Source organism: Dipteris shenzhenensis, chromosome 25 (genome assembly GCF_047967505.1).
Source record: "Dipteris shenzhenensis isolate YYH24624 ecotype China chromosome 25, Dip_SZ_1.0, whole genome shotgun sequence".
NCBI classification, from domain to species: Eukaryota; Viridiplantae; Streptophyta; class Polypodiopsida; order Gleicheniales; family Dipteridaceae; genus Dipteris; species Dipteris shenzhenensis.
In genome coordinates this window covers 27787425-27805545 of record NC_141620.1, presented here as the reverse complement: position 1 = coordinate 27805545, position 18121 = coordinate 27787425, and the positions used below count along the sequence as shown (strand labels likewise).

The following is an 18121-nucleotide window of genomic DNA, read 5'->3' as shown; positions in this document are numbered from 1 at the left end:
GTGACACAGAAGACCCACGATGCAAAAGCTCCGAAATGGGCTGGTTGTGCAATCTGAACACGATATTGTGTGGTAGATGATGCTTGAGGTGTCCTTGAAGGGACTGGGGAATTACCAGGGGTTTCCATGCTTTAAGGAGGAGGCTTTCATTTGCTGCAGATCTCTGTCTGGAGGTCCATGTTGCTGTCTTTGCAAGTCCACGTGGATGTGTGAACAAGAAACAGGTGCCTGGCGAACAACAGAGGTGTGAGAGTGAATCTCCATCCCAAAACCTCCACAGAAAACACAAAGGTAGAGAGAAACTCTCAATCCACGAGCTACTTTCGAGGCAGATGGGCGTTGGCAGAGGCGCTTTGCAGACTGCATGGAATCTGGCGCACCTTTCCAGCGTTGAAATCTGCAATGTGTTGCGTACTGTCGGAGAGCAGGTCTGGCCTGTCTATGAGTGATCGAATAAGCAGCAACAGTGGCTGTTCATGGGCAGAGGTAGCATGAGAAAACCCGTGAGAAACCAGGCTGGTTTGGTCGTTGGAGATAGGCAGCAAACGTTGCTGATTTCAGGCAGGTATGGTGGGAAAAGCAGGAGAGAAACTGGCGCTGCAACTTCTCCAAACGATGCAGTCAACGTCCATGGCCTGAGTGCCGTTTTTGGAGCGGAGAAGGCCGACGTGAAATCACACCGTTTTTGGAGGGGAGAAGGCTGACGTGAAATCGCGATTTGATTTCGCCCTTTTTTTCCTGGCTGGTTGGTGGTTGCCAAAAAATTAAAACGTGGGTTCGGAGAACCCTTGGGTAGTCTAGGGTTAGGCCTTGGGTGTAGGGCTGGTTGCCCTTTTTAGGCCCTCTAGGTACCCTTTTGTAAGTTGGTGCTTGGTGCCAAAGGGTGTGCCTATTTTAAGGGGTGTGACCCTTGGAATAGGTGTACCTTTTTATGACGGGGTGTGACCCTGTTTTAAAAGGGGTGTCCCCACACGAAAAGGTGTGTCCTTTTTTCCACGATGGGGTGTGTCCCTTGGGTGAGGAGTCAAAACTCTTCACCAAAAGGTACGTCCGATGGTGGAAAAGGTGCGTCCCTTGGTTTTGGGACAGCCCTAGCATATCAAAAGACACGATTTTTGTCGTGTCCATTCACATCAACTCGTGATGTGAGGGAGACGGAGAGGCCACTGATGACTTTAGGTGGCGTTGGCGCTAAAAATTTTACGCTCATTCTCTTTATCTCTTCCATGCACAACGTGTGTGGATATCCTTCTAGCGGAAAAAGATGTATCAGATAGGTGCTAGAAGGTGGGGGGCATTTCCTATAGGCAGGAGCGAAAATTTGCTCTGATACCACCATAAGAAATCCTAGATTTACTATATTTTGAAATGTGCTAAGGAACAGAAAGGAGACTAAAATAGCAAAGAACAAGGAATATTTGTATTGCTTGAGTGTCTGTAGTGTGTCATCCATACAGTTGGGGGCCTCTCTTATATAGAGAGTGAAGAGTCACACATGAAAAGGTGTGTACTCCAAAGTGTATGTGCATGAAGAGATGTATACCCCTTGTGAAGGGTGTGACCCTCGATGAGAGGGTACATTACAATGGGAGTGTCTCTTCAATAGAATGTCTCTTGTGAAGGGTTGTGCCTCGTAGGAAGTGTCGCGTCGAAAGGGCATACCCTTCCACAAGTGTCCATTCATCAAACCATCCATAAGTCTAAGATATAGAGAAAGGAATACGTCACAGATCGTGACAATATCAGACATCCTCACTGTGACTACTAGGTTTGCATATCTGACCTCAGTAACTTGTGTAGATGTCACCAAGAATAGTTCTCTGACTACCACATTAGCCAAAGCTTTTGTCCAACCATCTGAACCTAAGTCGGACTCCTTCTTGTTCTTTTGATCCGCCTTCTTCTTTCTGCAATCCTTTGCAAAATGGCTTAGCTCATCGCAATAGAAGCACTTCTTTTTCTGCTTCCTTTTCTTACTGAAGTGTCCTCACCATCTCCAGAATCGTCCTTCTTGGGCTTGCCATCTCTGGGCTTGTGTTGTCCTTTGCAAGCAACGCCTTGTCGTCGTTATCTTTGTTATAAAGCTTCTCCTGAGCCTCTTCCGTAGTGGTAAGGGACCCAACTCCTAAGGTCTAAGGTTTGGTCCAACTGGATAACACTCCTCTTTTTGTAGTTAACCCCCGAGATGGACTGGGGAGTTTCAGCCCAACCCGGAGTCCCTCTTATGACTTGGAAGCTTGTTGGGCATGGTCTCCTTGATCTATGAACCCCCGGTGCTACCCCTCTCCCCTGAGGAAAGTTTTGATAGGCCGGACCTCAAATAGAGTGTGCTCTAAACGCTCTTCGTGTCGTGGGTGGCCTTTGCATCCTCTCAAAAATCCAGACTGCCCGCATATTAGCCGGCTCCTCCTCCTTCACCCGGATGTGTCCTGGAGCTGACTCAAATGCATAAAATCTGTGACACGTCGCTCTGCCTAGTCAGCCTCTGTATTGTGTGGTCTGGCCACCTCTGATCTGCCATAGTAGAGTCTCTCTATGTCGGCACATCTCATGTAGATAGAGCCCAATGCAGACCTGGTCATGGAAGTGGATCAGTCGTGATAGTGGTCCCACTCCCATCCTGGTAGAGGTAGTGGTGTCATCCCCTAATCTCATAGTAGGCTGGACAGGCACAGAGAAAATGCTCCTTTGTCTCAATCACTCCAAGTGGGGATAGCATGTAGATCCGCTGCTCTCTACGTGCTGCTCTCCCTATCTCAATCTTCAGCTGATGAGATGAAACCTCAATGCATGCAAGGCTCCTCTTCCCTCGAGATACTGGGGTTTGAGAGAGAGAGAGAGAGAGAGAGAGAGAGAGATCTTCTTCTTTTATATGGTTATCAAAGTTAATAGTTAAGCTTTTTTTAGCAATGTACTTCTAATTCATGTACCTTGAACATCCTCAATTCAAAGTTTTGTTGCACGTGATGTTTTTCACAAAGTCAAGTGTTTATGGCATCTTGTCCCATGTGGTTTCGACATTGAAGTGTTTATACATGAATTTTTGAGCTTTAGACCATCATCATTTTAGTGGGGAAGTACAAGAGCGGTTGTAGCCAATAAGTACTGTTGTTTACCCTCTAATTGCGGAATGGAAGAGGGGAATATCTGGCTATAATTTGAAACATTTTAAAGCAGCCTTTGTTTATTAACAATATGCCTCAATATAGATAGGCATGAATAGGATTCCTTAGATATACTAACAGTCTTCAAATTCTGGTGACTTTACAGTTTGGACTTGATCATACATTAACAACTGGAGTGATCAGGTATGCTCATACATTTTATTTGGTATGTAACAAGGCACTTTTTCTTGCTTTCCCATTTACTGTTCTTAACATGTTAATCCTTGTTGCTACACAGTGGTCTCCGTAGGGAGATTAGCTCTGCTGCAACTGGTCGTCCAATACAAGATGTTATTCAGACAGATGCAGCAATCAATCCTGGTAATAGTGGAGGTCCTCTGCTTGACAGCTCTGGAAATTTGATTGGTATCAATACTGCAATCTACTCTCCATCAGGCGCATCAGCGGGTGTCGGATTTTCTATACCTGTTGATACGGTATGCAGATCCCCTCCCCCTCCCAAACCCACCCACCCCCTAGCCCCCTGTGCCCAAAAAGAAAAAAGAAAAAAGGAAAGAAAAGAACCTTCTATTAGAAATTTGAGAAAACGATGTAGACTAACAACCCATGGGACCAATCGAAAAGGGGGGCAGCTGGCTGCTGTGCTACTTGCTTCTCAGGATCCCAATTCATTGCTTAGAGTGTCCCAGAAACTGGTGCCAACAACCAGGGTGGGGTAATATACAACCAGCGGATTCCTCGATCCATGAGTGTAAAAAATGCCTGCAGGCTATGCCTTGCAGAGACATCCACGCCATTCAGGAGTCTTCTTAGATCCCTCCATCCATTGCTCCCATTTGGCCCGCAGGGTGTAGATGATAACACTCCATGCATTGATGAGGGTGGCTGTAGAACAACAAAAAATCTAAATTTGTATGATTGGAGTTATTCTAGTCTTACAAAGGTATATTGATGAGGGTGGCTGTAGGCTAAATCTTGTGCTCCGCATCACTACACTGCAATGTGGTATCCAGATATTTTAGGCTGTGATGCTGCCTGCATCTCCCAGACGTCGTCCTCCTGACTCCCGAGTTCCCTGGAGAGAGAGGGACTCAGTTCTGGATATCCATGGTTGGATGGAGAGACCATCTCAATTGGAGGCTCTGTCATCAAGCTGCCATGCCCCAAGTGAAGTCCCAGCAGATCTGTCATCAAGCTGCCATGCCCCAAGTGAAGTCCCAGCAGATAAGTCACATGTGGCATCACAGCATTAACAGGCCCTGTCTACTGTCATCTGCTCCAGCCATGGTCATAGATTCTAACTTTCACGTGCAAAGAATATGTGTAGGAAGAGAAGGAACTGTTTTATTAATGTCAATCTATATAGGACAGCTGAATCCTTACGTGTAATAACCCAAAGGCACCTGCTCTGATGTCCTGTGGTAGAGCAGCGAGTTCTTGACTTTTATGCAGTCTTACCAACCACAAAGGAATAGTCCTTTAGTTGCGCTTGGGTTTTGAATTTCGTAATAACTTCTACAGTGAGTGCACATATCATGTGTAACACTAGATGCATATAGGTCCGCTAGAATTGTGTATATGGGAGTAAATCCTTTTGAGAAATTTTGTGATCTTGTCTTGGGTCCCATAAACTATATTTGGCCTCTTTGGATGATAGAAGAAAGCGTCATCATCATGTCTCTCCCTCACTTATAAAAACATAGTCTCTTCTTACCATATGTGAGACCTTTCACTTTTGTAAGAAAACAAAAGGATGCTGCTTTTTTGTACTTGCTGGCTAGACATTTGGCAAGTCTGTCCTTGCCTAGGGGTTCACCTCATCCCTTGTATATGTCAGGTGGCAAGAACTTGTGTAAACACACTGCATTATTCTCCCAGATTTTTGAGCCAGGTTTTCAAATGATACTGAACCATTATGCCGTCTTCAGAAAAAAGACTTGAGTTTAGAGTTTGATCAATGTGGTGTTGGCAATTTCGGGTGACCTCTAGTACACAAAGCTCTGATCCGGCTAGTCAATGACTCTACTAATACCCTCATAACCATGAGTGAAAATTCCCAAATTCCATAAAAATTGAGGCATGATTAGAACAGGCTCCCCCATCTCCGCCTTTCATGTCATAGAGAGTACCCAGACAGGAAGGCAGAGATTCTTGTCATCGGGAGGGCAGCTTCTTAAATGCCTCTTCCAAAGTTTTTCATGGCTACTCCTTTGCCAGTTCTTGTCATATTGCAGGTAAGGAAATCGCTTGCTGTTTTCCGACAGCTTCAAAAGGGTGATCCCAAATGATAGTTTCATTGTGTTTCGTCCGGTCTTTGTAGTGTTCCATCCTTGATTTTGTTATCGGTTATCTCTCCATGTGAAATGAGGGGGCCCTGGTTGTAAATCCCTTTGATGTCCTCCATCAATTGGCATCAAAAAACGAACACGCTAGGCGTGAATCTATTGGCTATCTCAGAGCCTCACTTGAGAGGATTTGTGAGTCGAGGTGGATCAAAAAATGGCCCAATAGATTTGCGCCTAGCATGTTCGTTTCAGTAGCCGTTTGGGTTTGACTTGCAGCATGGGTTGCTTGGGCAGTTTATGTGGTTGCTTAGAGCAACCTTTGAAAGGTTGGAAGCCAATGCTGGTTCCAGTCGAAACACTCCCATGGGCACCAATTTGAGCAACGACGACGGCAGATCTCAGAGCAAATGACGACAATGTCATATTTCTCGCAAGTGGAGCGCGGATGACGACAACAATGACAAGAGTTTCCTCAAGTGGAAAGATGGAGACGAGTCCTCTTTTATCCGTTCTCAAGTGCATACGATGATCTTGTCTTTTAGGAATCCACACTTGAGGGGAAAGGACCCGAGGAAGAAGAATAATTTTTGGCCCTGCAGGGGTCCTAAGGGATGACTTGGTTAGTGAGTTGCTAATCAGGGCCATAGTTTTGAAGTTAGTTCATTTGTTTTTTAGACGTCGTAGAGAATATTGAGGGGAAAGGACCCGAGGAAGAAGAATAATTTTTGGCCTTGCAAGGGTCCTAAGGGATGACTTGGTTAGTGAGTTGCTAATCAGGGCCATAGTTTTGAAGTTAGTTCATTTGTTTTTTAGACGTCGTAGAGAATCTTGAACGTATATTAACGTCTTTCGAAGGCAATGGCCTAAGAGACAAACAAGGTGGAAGTCCCACAAAGGCCCTGCCTTTGGAAATGTTATTGTAGTGTGTGTGTTAGTGTGCCTTATGTGTAAATGTATGCAATGCAATAGTTTGTCTAATATGTGAATGAGTAAGTTAATGGTTCTTTGAGTATTAAGTTGAAGCACAAATCGTCCATCATGGTTTGTAGATTTGTTGATTGTGGTGTTTTTTGAGAGGTATATATGCTCAAGATACCACTACGGCCTTGCTTTCAACAAGGTGGTGGCACAATTACTAAGTTGCCTCAGATGTGCAGATTGGAAAAGAGGATGGAAAGGGGAGAGAGAGAGAGAGAGAGGGGGGGGGGGGGGGGGGGCAGAAGAGGGGGGGAGAGAGAGAGAGACACACACACACACTTTTTTTTGGGTGAAATATTTGATTGATTATATTATATGAGTAACAACCTCAAAACAAGGTGCTACAATTACATCAACTGAAAATTTCAATATATGCCAAAAAGACCTCATGATCTATGCAGCGGGTCTGCAAGCAATCAAAGAAAGATTGCTGCAGAGAACGCCTGAAAAAGCGAAACAGACACACACACACACACACTGAGGAGAAAACATAGGGGGATTTCTAGGGAAAAGAGAGACAGAGAGAGGGGATTATGTCTAAGTTAGACTGTAGTTGCTGGACTTAAGTAGTGGGAAAATAATTTTTGGAAATCAAAATTTGTAATTTCACTTCTGAAACTAGTTTCATCACCAAGGCTACCTTTCAGGTAGGCCAAAAATCAAGGACAAGTGGTAGCTTGAAGGAGAAGAGCCTCCCACGTGTCACAAGAAGGAATGCTCGAGGATATGAGATGGAAGGTCAAAGGTGCCTCTTGATGTTCGACGTTAGGTAGATTGTTGGCTTTCTGACATTTGAGGAGTTGTGAAGGTGGGAGTTACCAAGAAAGTGATACAATGTTTGGATATAGAGCATCGAGACGTTGAAGACATGTGGAACTTTGATTCTCTATCGATGATAATGATGGCGAATACTGTGCGATGCGAGAGATTGCTCAAGTGAGACATGGATTGCAAATTTTTTTTGCTCGTGTCTCCTTCAACAATATTACCTTTCTTGGTGCTTCCACTGACACGCATCGCGCAGGCTTTCTATCACTTTGTGAAACGATATTCAAAACCTTAAACATACTATTTCCTATAATTTTGTATTACGATTTCCTTTTGTGTGACTTGAGTTTGCTGCTTTGCAAGATTTCGGCCTGTTGGCCAATTCAGATAGCAACTAAATAGACGGAGCTTGCCTGTTTGGATCACGATCAAGCTAAGGTCCAGAGCAGCCACAGCTCCTGTGCCAATATTGAATGGAAAGACAGAATCTAAAACACGAGCAGTAGGGTTGGAGAAGCGTTGAAGAAGTGGTGCACAAATCCCCAAAGAAGAATCCAAGGCCCAACACAACTTGCTATAACTAGGAAATGTTTCAACACCAATATTGGGTGGACATTCGTAGCTCAAAAACTAAGAACTTCCACCAACGGATGAATGACAAATCTGGCTCTGTTGTTCTCTAAAATGGTGGTTTCTGGAACTGCTGTGGATCGAAGTGGAGCCACTCATAGTAGCCGCATAGGCAACCTGTCTCGCAGCATCAACGGGCTAACTGAAATGCATAGAAATTTTGTGACATGTCGTTGTGCTCAATCTAGCTCTCGTCTCCTGTGGCACTATCACCTCCTCTTGTTTGATTTGTCTTAGTAGGGCCTCTCTATGTTGCTGCATCTCAATCAGGTAGAGACCAAAACAAACCTGGTCAAGAAAGTAGATCATCTGAGAGAGTGGCCTAAAACCGTACCCCTCCGAATGAGACAATAGTATCGTCCACAGATAGATTGAGCAAGCACATCCATCTCCTCTAATCTCCATCACCTCCAGTGGGAGACACCTTAGTGTGCATAGTTGGTAGATCCACCACCGCTCTCTAGGTGTGCCTACAGCTCTTTCTTCATCGATCCTTAGCTGATGGGATGAGGCCCGGATCTGTTCAATGGCAATCCTCACTACATCTGAGACTCCTTTGTCCTACGGGTAGTGGGGTCTGATAATCATTCCATCCCCTGATACTTTTAGCAAGTGATCATGATAGAATTGGATCTTGGTGGGAAACTCTTGGTTCCACCCTAGGTCTGCGATGTAGAGAGTTGGAGTTGATCCAACTGTATGATACGGTTGATCTCATCTCGTGGGATTATGGGACACAGAGTATCCAGGCTGTACTAAAGGGAAAGAGTCCGTCTATCTGAGTGAGAAAGAAAGATATATTAACGTCCTCAAGAGGCCTCTCAGGCCTATGGAACCAAGTACACTAAGCAAAAGTAACTCATACAAGCCTCGAAGGGATGAAGCAAAGGGTGCACTAGGGCCCGTACTGAGTGCTATAATGAGCTCATAGAACCTGTCTAGCCTCTCTAGCAGTCTATCATGCCGACACTGACCAAAGGAAAAGCTAAGACTATCGGGGAGCCAGAAGAACTCCGCCTCCCGCCAAGGATGCTTGCTATAGATCGTGAAGTTAAACTACTCCCAAATGCTCCTCTCGTATTATGTAGGCCCCTCTGAAGTGCACTTGATGGCACTAGAGAGAGCAGCAGAGGCAGAGAATCCAGCCTCAGATGTGTATTCAGGAACAAGAAAGAAAGAGAGTTATTTAAGTCTTCAAAAGACTGAGAATGAAGAAAACCAGATACGATAAGAGGTAAGGGGTAATGCGTGCATCCACACCAAAGGGTGATTCCCAAGACAATAATAACAAAATAGAGAAATACTCCTCAATGTCTCCGCAAACGGTGCACTTAGCCTATGTAGCATGTCTGTCCACATGAGAGCCTAAGGGAGGGGGGATCTCCGTCAGTGGGCTAGGTGGCCAACTGTTGTTCAAAGTGTGGAGACCAAATCTGCCGGTGAGCTGAGCCAACGGTTGTTGAGAAAGGAAGTCATTCATAGATGCTATTGGTTCTCAACCTCGTCAGTCTCTTTGTGTCCTTCTCCTATGTAATCCTCATGTGTGAGTCAACGCGAAGGCAAGTCTGTTATGTCGTGTTCTTTGGATGCCAATTGCATCGTGTCTCGACTCTCTCGTGCGACCTGTGGTCCGGATCTCCTATGTGGAAGAAGTCTGTGATCATCCTTTAGCTAGACTCCAACGGGTCCTCCCAGTCTTGTCTTCGAAATCGAAGGATTCGGTCTCTATGTCGCTAGGCCTCAAGTAGGAAGGTTGCCATGTGCCGCTGATTGGGATGGGCCAGGAAATGGTCCAATTCTGCTCGTGAATAAACCACTATTGCCGCCCTTTTATCTCATAGTACACAGGGTCCCTTAATGCAAAGTGCTCCTCTAACCCTCTTGCATGCTGCATAAAGTGCAGATCCGTCGCTCACGTCGGTATTTATATAGTTACAAAAAGATACTGTAAAGGAGATGCCCAAGAGAAAGTGGAGACAAGGATACCAGCAGGGTGCATTGAATGCACCAGCGAGACCAGCATCCGGATTCCCTTAGAGGAGCTCCCCGCATAGCGCCAGACGCTAGGGAGGCTGCCCAGTTGATGGGGAGCTGTGAGAGTCAGATAGCATCCTCGCGTGTCTACAGCCTTGTGTCTGGTGAGCCACAATCCCGGTTGCAGACAGTGCAACCGGTTCATCCAGTCCCTGCATGGAGAAAGAAAGAAAGAAAGAAAGAAAGTCTATTAGCGTCCACTGGAGACCAAAAGGTCTATGGGACAGCAAGAAACCGTCTAGTACATCTGCTTTAGGGAGGGCACATGGCAGCTCCCAAGGAGTGCAAAAAGCTACCCACATTATTTAGAATACCTACATGATAGTCTGGAAGAGTAAACAGCCATACATCAGTTTAATACTGAGAGTCTTTTGGTTTTGATTTGAACTCTCTGATTAGTGCTACGCCTTCACGGTAAACTGCCCATTTTCCATCCTTTCTGGCAGCCCTGACTTTAGCTAATTCAGTTGCCTTAATCTTAAGTTGAGCGTGTGTAAGCACCTCTGCTATCCATACTTTGGTGCCCTTCAACTTGTAAGATTATTGAGAAGATTAATCCGCATATCTTTTGACTTCAATGTAAGGATTGCATGACCTTTATAGTGCAAAATAGAAGCTGGCGTGGAGTCGTCGTCATCCTGCTCATCATCATCCACCCATTCAATGTTGGGCAAGCTTGCTTTAATCTTTGTCAATATTTCACTATATGTGTCCTTGTTGTACCAATCTTTTGGGAGTCCCCCTATTCTAATCTTCAGCGCATTATCACATCTAGCTTCGTGTTCTTTAATCTCTGCTTGAATATCTGACTTACATGCTTTGGTGTCCACTTCCACAATCACTTCCTTCTTAGCAGTTTGTACTTCAGTGTGAACAAGATCTTTGACTGTAGAGACTAGCTGTGGGGTAGGGGAGAGTAGGAGAGAGTCTCTTGCAGCACTCATGGCACCTTTGCACTGCCTGAACCAGTCCAGCATCCGACCAGGATAGCAGTCCACTGCCAGGCAAAAATGCTGGCTCAGCTTTTTTGCTTAAAGGGGATGTGATTTCCCGTTGCTAGTGGGGCTGCTCCAGCCCTACTGGCTGGCACGGGGATCCCCTCTTAGGCCTTAATGTTTACACACTTGGCCCACCGTGGGCATGCCCAAGGTTTATGGACGGGCAAGCTTGCCTGCCCACGGTGGAGATGCATTGAATGAAGGTTGGGCGGGCTTGGGCTTAGCCATCGTGAACAGCTAACTAGTAAGCAGATTACATAGGGCAGAAAGGGTGCTCCTTACAGCCCATGCTGGAATCGATGACGAAGTAGTGCCCAACACTGCCCAAAAGTACTCCAAATAATGAGCAAAAGTACTCCAAATAATGAAACTTGGTCTCTCCACGTGTGGGCCAACATGCAGATAAACCAACACCAAACTCTGTTAGCTGCTCAACACCTCCCTCCACACACCTTGAATGTCATGATCAAATTGTGACCACGAAGTATCCCCCAAAGAAGAGGTGTAGGCAAGGAAGCTTGCAGCACACATCTAGTTATACATTATACAGGAATGTTCTTTTTTAGGTTTCATCTTCATCAGCCCTATTTAGTTAGGTCCAATCAATGTGGCTTGGATACCAATGTAGATCCTCTTCCAAGTTGTTCTTGTGGCCTCTATGTTATGCTTCTACTGCTAGAGCAAACGGTTCTTGTAGGTCACTTCTGAGATCCAGATTATTTTTGGGCTAAAGAAGACCCAAAAGGAGCTACCCTTGGACAGCCACCAGGCTATAAAAAGACATCTACTCATGCGATCTCCAGGCCATACATGGTTGGAGCTTCAACATCATCATGCTGCAATACATCACAGTGATCAAAACACAGACCAGCTAATTAATCAGCCCCCTAGCCTTAAATGGGCCCTATGGTTGACCTCACAGCGAACAAGACACAGACCTGCTAACAAACCAGCACCCTAGCCTTAAATGGGCCCTATGTGGACCTCATGCCAGTCCTAGATGAAGCCTTGTTGAATGTTTCTCGACTTTTCTAACTGTCATACTATCATTGTTTTGAGGGCCAAGTTTGTGCAAGCATCTTGCAGCATTCTCAATTTCGTTGTCAATTAAAAGGGTCCTCAATCAGTATATGGAAGGAGCACAAAGAGCATGTGTGTACAATCATGTACTCCTAAATTTAAAGTTGGCCTATATGATTGCGATACATATTTTCACCATCTATCGCATAATCATTTGTATATGTGGCTTTTGGCATCAAGCGACAGTAGTAGTAGGGATCAAAAAGGCAATGTGAAGTTATGGATCAAGAAGAAACGGATGGAGGTTAACGAAAGAAACAAAAAAGCTTAAGCTAAAGTAATTTTGATGTAGAAGCATATCAAAAGAAATTATAACGTTTTTTCAACCATAATGATTGAAATTTATATCAATTTCTATCCTCAAGGCTATGTGGTCCATGTGCAACATTTTATCTCTGTCAAAAATTTGACAAGAGGATGCAAAGTAATAATCTTACATGATATGAAACCTTTCTTTAGTTGGTGTAATTGTTGAAATATAGGTCCTTGTGTGGTACTAACACCCCTCAATGGCACCATGCCACTATGTGAGAAATGGGAGGCTTGAAGGCCTCGTGGACTTGCGCATCCACACATGGCAACGTGGCTTGGGGACTACTCCCATATGCAAATGTGTGAACTATGTGACCTTGGTTATAAGCTTGGGGATCCTCACATCCCACCTGGGGCTTTTGGGTGTGAGCAGATTTGTGTGTGGCTATGGGATGCGCACCCTGTACACACCTTGGTGGTTAAATGTGGTGGCTTGCCACACTTCTTTAAGATGGTATCAAAGTATGTACGACCTGCATGACTGTGTGGTGATGGCACGTAATACTAGGTGTGTAACCTCTGTGTGTGAACTGCGGTTTGTGGCAGTTGGTGATGGTGGCTTGCTATAACCTGTGGATTGATGACCGTGCCTGTGCCGCGGAATGTGGCGACCCGCGTACGTCCTGACTAGTAGTCTGACCTTAGTGGTGTGAGAGTGGCTCATTTCATGTGAGGTGACAGCTCGCGCGTTTGCTGTCAACTCTCCACCTGATTAGCGGCTCTTCGCGAATGTTCGTGTTTTTGACTGGTCAGTATTGTGGTTGGTGATTGGTTTGGTCAAAGTCAATATATGCTCTTGGTGGAGGGCCTTGGTATTAACACCGAACTATGTGAATCAATGATGAAATGGGACTCGTGGGTTGATGCGTGGTAGTGTGGCTTGGGGACTAATCCAATAAGCAAATGCGTATGTGACGTTGGATATCAGTACTTGATGAAGGATGTAAGTACTTGGTGAAGACCCTCCTCACGTCCCTCTCAGAGCTTTTGGGTGTGAGGAGGCTTGTGCGTGGCTATGGGATGCGCACCCTGTACACACCTTGGTGGTTAAATGTGGTGGCTTGCCACACTTCTTTAAGATGGTATCAAAGTATGTACGACCTGCATGACTGTGTGGTGATGGCACGTAATACTAGTTGCTGTCAACTCTCCACCTGATTAGCGGCTCTTCGCGAATGTTCGTGTTTTTGACTGGTCAGTATTGTGGTTGGTGATTGGTTTGGTCAAAGTCAATATATGCTCTTGGTGGAGGGCCTTGGTATTAACACCGAACTATGTGAATCAATGATGAAATGGGACTCGTGGGTTGATGCGTGGTAGTGTGGCTTGGGGACTAATCCAATAAGCAAATGCGTATGTGACGTTGGATATCAGTACTTGATGAAGGATGTAAGTACTTGGTGAAGACCCTCCTCACGTCTCTCTCAGAGCTTTTGGGTGTGAGGAGGCTTGTGCGTGGCTATGGGACGGGGAGTGGGACCCTCCCACTTGGAGCACATCTTGCTAGTGAATTGGGAGCTTGCCACGCTTCTTAACACTAACCAACGATCTTTACATTAAATGCAAGACATGTCGAAGATACATTGGGAGAATAAGATTGACTATGGTGATGTTACGGATGTAGGGATGCAAGAAAGGAAAGCTAGTTTGTATTGCTATCATTTGTGTTTATGAAATAAGTTCAATAACTAATCAGGAATGCCTTTGTAGGTAAGTGGCATTGTAGATCAACTTATCAGATATGGGAAAGTCACTAGACCAGTCTTGGGCATTACATTTGCTCCAGAACAATCAGTCGAGCAACTAGGAGTTAGTGGCGTTTTGGTTTTAGATGCCCCTCCAGGTGGTCCAGCAAGGAAAGCGGTGAGTATTTTTTAAACATAGATTGTGAGATTGCAAATTTTTATCCTTTCAAACACTACTTTTAAACACAATTTAAAATATGGCCTTGACTTTGCAGGGGTTGAAGCCAACCACAAGAGACCCATATGGGCGTCTTGTGTTAGGTGACATTGTAACATCAATTGATGGCCAAAAAGTAAAAAGTGGGAGTGACTTATATAGGATTCTTGATCGATGTAAAGTTGGAGACACGGTAACTTTTCTTTGTGTATATCCTTAAGTTTACATTGATCTTTCGTCGAAGTCAATGTGAGTTGTGAATGATTATTCACATATTGATGTGTGATGGCATCAGGTGACCGTGGAAGTTTTGCGTGGTGATCAAACAAAGAAAATTCCAGTGACTTTAGAAAGTCGAGATTGAGATTCATCTTACCTACTAGATTTGAAACCACACGCATAACCCCAATTCATTGTTAAAGGGGTTCAAAAGCTTAAGTTGATTGCTTTTTCTTTTGAATTAAAAAAATAATAGCGATGGCATAATTTAGTTTTTTGTATTCTGCCTCAATTTACAAGTTTACAAGTTTAATGCGCTCTACTTAAAGTGTGCCCATTGGTGTATCTTGTAATAGCTCCTTTCAATATTAGCATGCGTGGCAAACCACATACTCATCGCACTCAAGTTTTTAACTTTTTTGCAAGGACTTTTCACAATGTAGATATAATCTAGGATTTTGTAAACATTGAGAAAAGAAGTATATGCTTTATGGAGCCCTCATTAGCTTGGAGATGTTATTAAGATGGGAAAATCTTGTGTTGCATGCATGATTGACAATGAGATCACTCCTTCACTCCTTAAAAGGTTAGGTCGACTTGGACTTTAGTTTTTGGACAAAGTAGGAGGTATTTCATTAATTAAGATGATATTACATGTGTTTGATTTTGAAAAACTATTGTGCATATCAAATTTTTAGAACCAAAACAAGAAGTTGCAACTTCTTAAAAATCATTCGCAATGGTAAAAGTTAAACTTCAAAACAAAAGCAAAGGTTTTCCCTTGTTAACATGTTCCCTCCCTAGTGTTCTTGATGACATGTAGACGATTATCCACATCGTGATGCTAATTATGTGCTACTTTTTACTCTCACATATTGCTTGGTCAATGATATATAATGTTAAATACTTGACCAATGCTTCCTCCACCTAGCCATTTGTGAACCTATTAAATAATTACTACTACCCCTCCCCCCCTTTTTCACTCTCAATTAACGTATGACTTTCGTGTTAATTCGCTCCCCCTCCCCCCGCCCCCCTTTTTTCCACTCCCAATTAAAGTATGCGCTACTCTTTCTTCTCAGCTCCCTCCTCCCTTAGCTTCCTCTTCCTCTCCACCCTCTCCTCTCCCTAGGCTCCTCCCCTTAGCCCTCCCTTCTTCCTCTACTAAGCCTTCCCTCTCCCTCCACTTTCTCCCCATATCATGTTTTGAGAGGTTGCTCATGGTAGTCTCGGAGAATCTTTCACAAGTCCCTCATTCTCCTTTACCCTCTTCTATGCAGGCTTGCCTTGCTTTCCTACTAGTAAGCAAAAGTTAGAACCTTTTGGAGAACAGAAGCTTCTCCAAAAAGCTCCTTACTCTAGAATCTTCTCCTTCGCCCTGCTTGCGAATCTACACGCATTGGGTTAATCGACTCTTAATTTTTGTTGGGCGCATTACATTAATTCGCTCCCTGCTCCTCCCACACAAAGGAATGAATTAATAGGTGGCTTTTTTATCATTGAGGGTCCCAATTTGTGTGAAAACATATTTGGTTGAAGAATCACATTGTTGCACCAACAAGATACTCAAGGAAAAGCGCTCACAAAGGTTTTATGTGCTCAAGCATTAAAAGAGCTAAGTCTCACATTTGATTTGGAACAAATGCTAAGAGCTATAAACCTTTTGCTTTGGTACATGTCTAGATACCTTTGTGTAAAATCACTCATAAGATCATATATTTTTTCCTAGAGGCCAAATTACTTCAAAATTTTCTCTCAATTTATTTGAATGTGTCTAATAAACTAGTTTTGATTAAAGCTCATCTACCAAATCATTTTAGGTTTGAATTCTAATTGGACCGATAGGGTTTTTTTATTAATCAAGTCTTCAATGTAGTTTGAGTCTTGTCCACATCCAAGGTAATTGTTCCCACTTAAATAGTCCATCCATTTTGAATAATGGATGAATCAAACCTATCTACAAAATGATTTTAGATTTGGATTCTAATTGGTCCAATAGGAATTTTATTAATAAATTCTTCAATGTAGTTTGAGTCTAGTCCCATATCTAAGGCAATTATTCCCAAGTCCACACCTAAGGCAATTATTACCACTTTGATAGTCCATCTGTTTTGAATAATGGATTAATCTAACCTATTTGGTCTTTGCTGTACTCTAGGATGCGTAGTTCACATTTTGTGGTATGAGTAGCTGAACATTATCCCATTCTTTTAATGTAGCTTTGAGATCCAATACTAGACGTATCTCATCCCTATTTCTTATGTAGGATTCCAATATAAATGTAAGTGAGTATACAAATCAATTGCATGGGTAGTTGTACATACATGCCTTTAAAAGATAAATGTAAGAAAAGCCACCCAATGAACATGATTTAGAACATGGAAATAGAGGAAATTTCACTCTTACCAACTCTAGAGGCCTTAAAGGTGTTTACATGGAGAAAGACGTGATAGTCACCTTGGTAAGGCCAAGGTCATGAATGTTAACACCTCATAGGCATATTGCATCGACATAGTTTCACTTATGAGGGGGAGCTGTTGAAGACTTATTGGAAAAAGACCCTCACAAGGAGGAAAGACATGCTTCGAAGGTTGGGGAGGCCTTGTTTGGATGCTTTGTGATTGGAGCATTCAAGAATGTCAAGGTTGTAGGTGGCCATGCATTGGTTATTGGTGTGTGGACCGATCAGCTTCAATTGTTGAGACGATGTGGGTGTTTGTGAGCGAAGGTTGGCTGGAACACGTGAATTGCATGGCAATGAAAGAGGTTCCAAGGTAGTGTTGCAAGGTCATTATAAACTCTCTCTGAGCCACAAGTTCCTTCCTTTTGTCGATCTCGGCTCTATGAGAGTCGGATTCAATGTGTCCTTCTCAGGGTAGCATAGTGTCGCGCAACTGCTCTTGTGTCTTATCTGTAGGTGTCTATAGTTTAGATCAAGGTCTTGTAACGCAGCAACAAAGCTTGTCAGCATGAGCTAAAATCCAGAGAGTCTTGTGTCTATCACAATGCTTTCTTTTTCTCAGAGAAATGCATGTTGATTTGAAAGAGTTGCTGTGAAGACGATCATAGTAGAATTTTCATGAGAGATTGCAATTTGGGTGTTGACTGACGTCTATATCACATGTGTTAGTTGAGTGTTTTTAAGAATTCAAAGCTAACAAGATCGTGCTGTCCTATACTTACCTAGGGGTGGTTTTCACAAGAGCATTTTTCATGATGATTCATGTAGCTAGGGCATGGCTTATAAAAGGTTGAGGAGGCTCGTGCATATCAGCAAGAGGAGGATCATTCCTCTATCAGCTGGATAGTCGAGCTTCTAGTCTACGAGGCCATATTAACATCAGATATTTGCCCATGAGAGAGAGCTTCCATTCTACAAGGCCATAACATGAAATCTCTGCCCACGGAGGTGAACTTCGTATTACCTTGTTTGCAAAGAAGGGACTACTCATAGGCTTGCTTTTTTGTTCAAGATTTTATGTATACATAGTAAATCCTTGGGCATCTGTTGTCGAAGCCAAGTACCTTAGACACGGATGCAAAGCCGGAGTGCTTACGGAGCACAGGGAAAGCCTTCTATGAAGTATCCAAGGGATAGACCCTCGAAGGCCAAACTCGTATTATACACAACACGCAGAGCCATTTGGAGCGCTTGAAACATATGGAGTGTTTTGCACTATAAAAAGGATGCTTAGATTATGTGCTCCACTGGACCCTGTTCATCGTGAGCCCAAGAGGAGAGCCCTCACAAAGCTATGGATCACCCATGACTGCAAAAAACATCAGGTGC

The 18121-nt window shown here is 43.8% G+C and overlaps 1 protein-coding gene across 2 annotated transcripts in view; it reads left to right on the top strand.

Moving 5' to 3' along the window:
- The window catches only part of LOC147885690 (protease Do-like 1, chloroplastic), a 54620-nt gene extending 39915 nt beyond the window's left edge, over positions 1-14705 (top strand). Inside the window, exons 4-8 of one of the 2 annotated variants that reach the window (XM_087396122.1) lie at positions 3271-3308; positions 3403-3601; positions 13921-14073; positions 14171-14305; positions 14408-14705. In XM_087396122.1, the coding sequence (XP_087252248.1) occupies positions 3271-3308; positions 3403-3601; positions 13921-14073; positions 14171-14305; positions 14408-14476 (594 nt within the window). In that variant the 3' untranslated portion in view covers positions 14477-14705. The remainder of the gene's footprint in view (positions 1-3270; positions 3309-3402; positions 3602-13920; positions 14074-14170; positions 14306-14407) is intronic. The other variant, XM_087396123.1, reaches the window with a different exon arrangement.
- The last annotated feature ends 3416 nt before the right edge of the window (positions 14706-18121 follow it).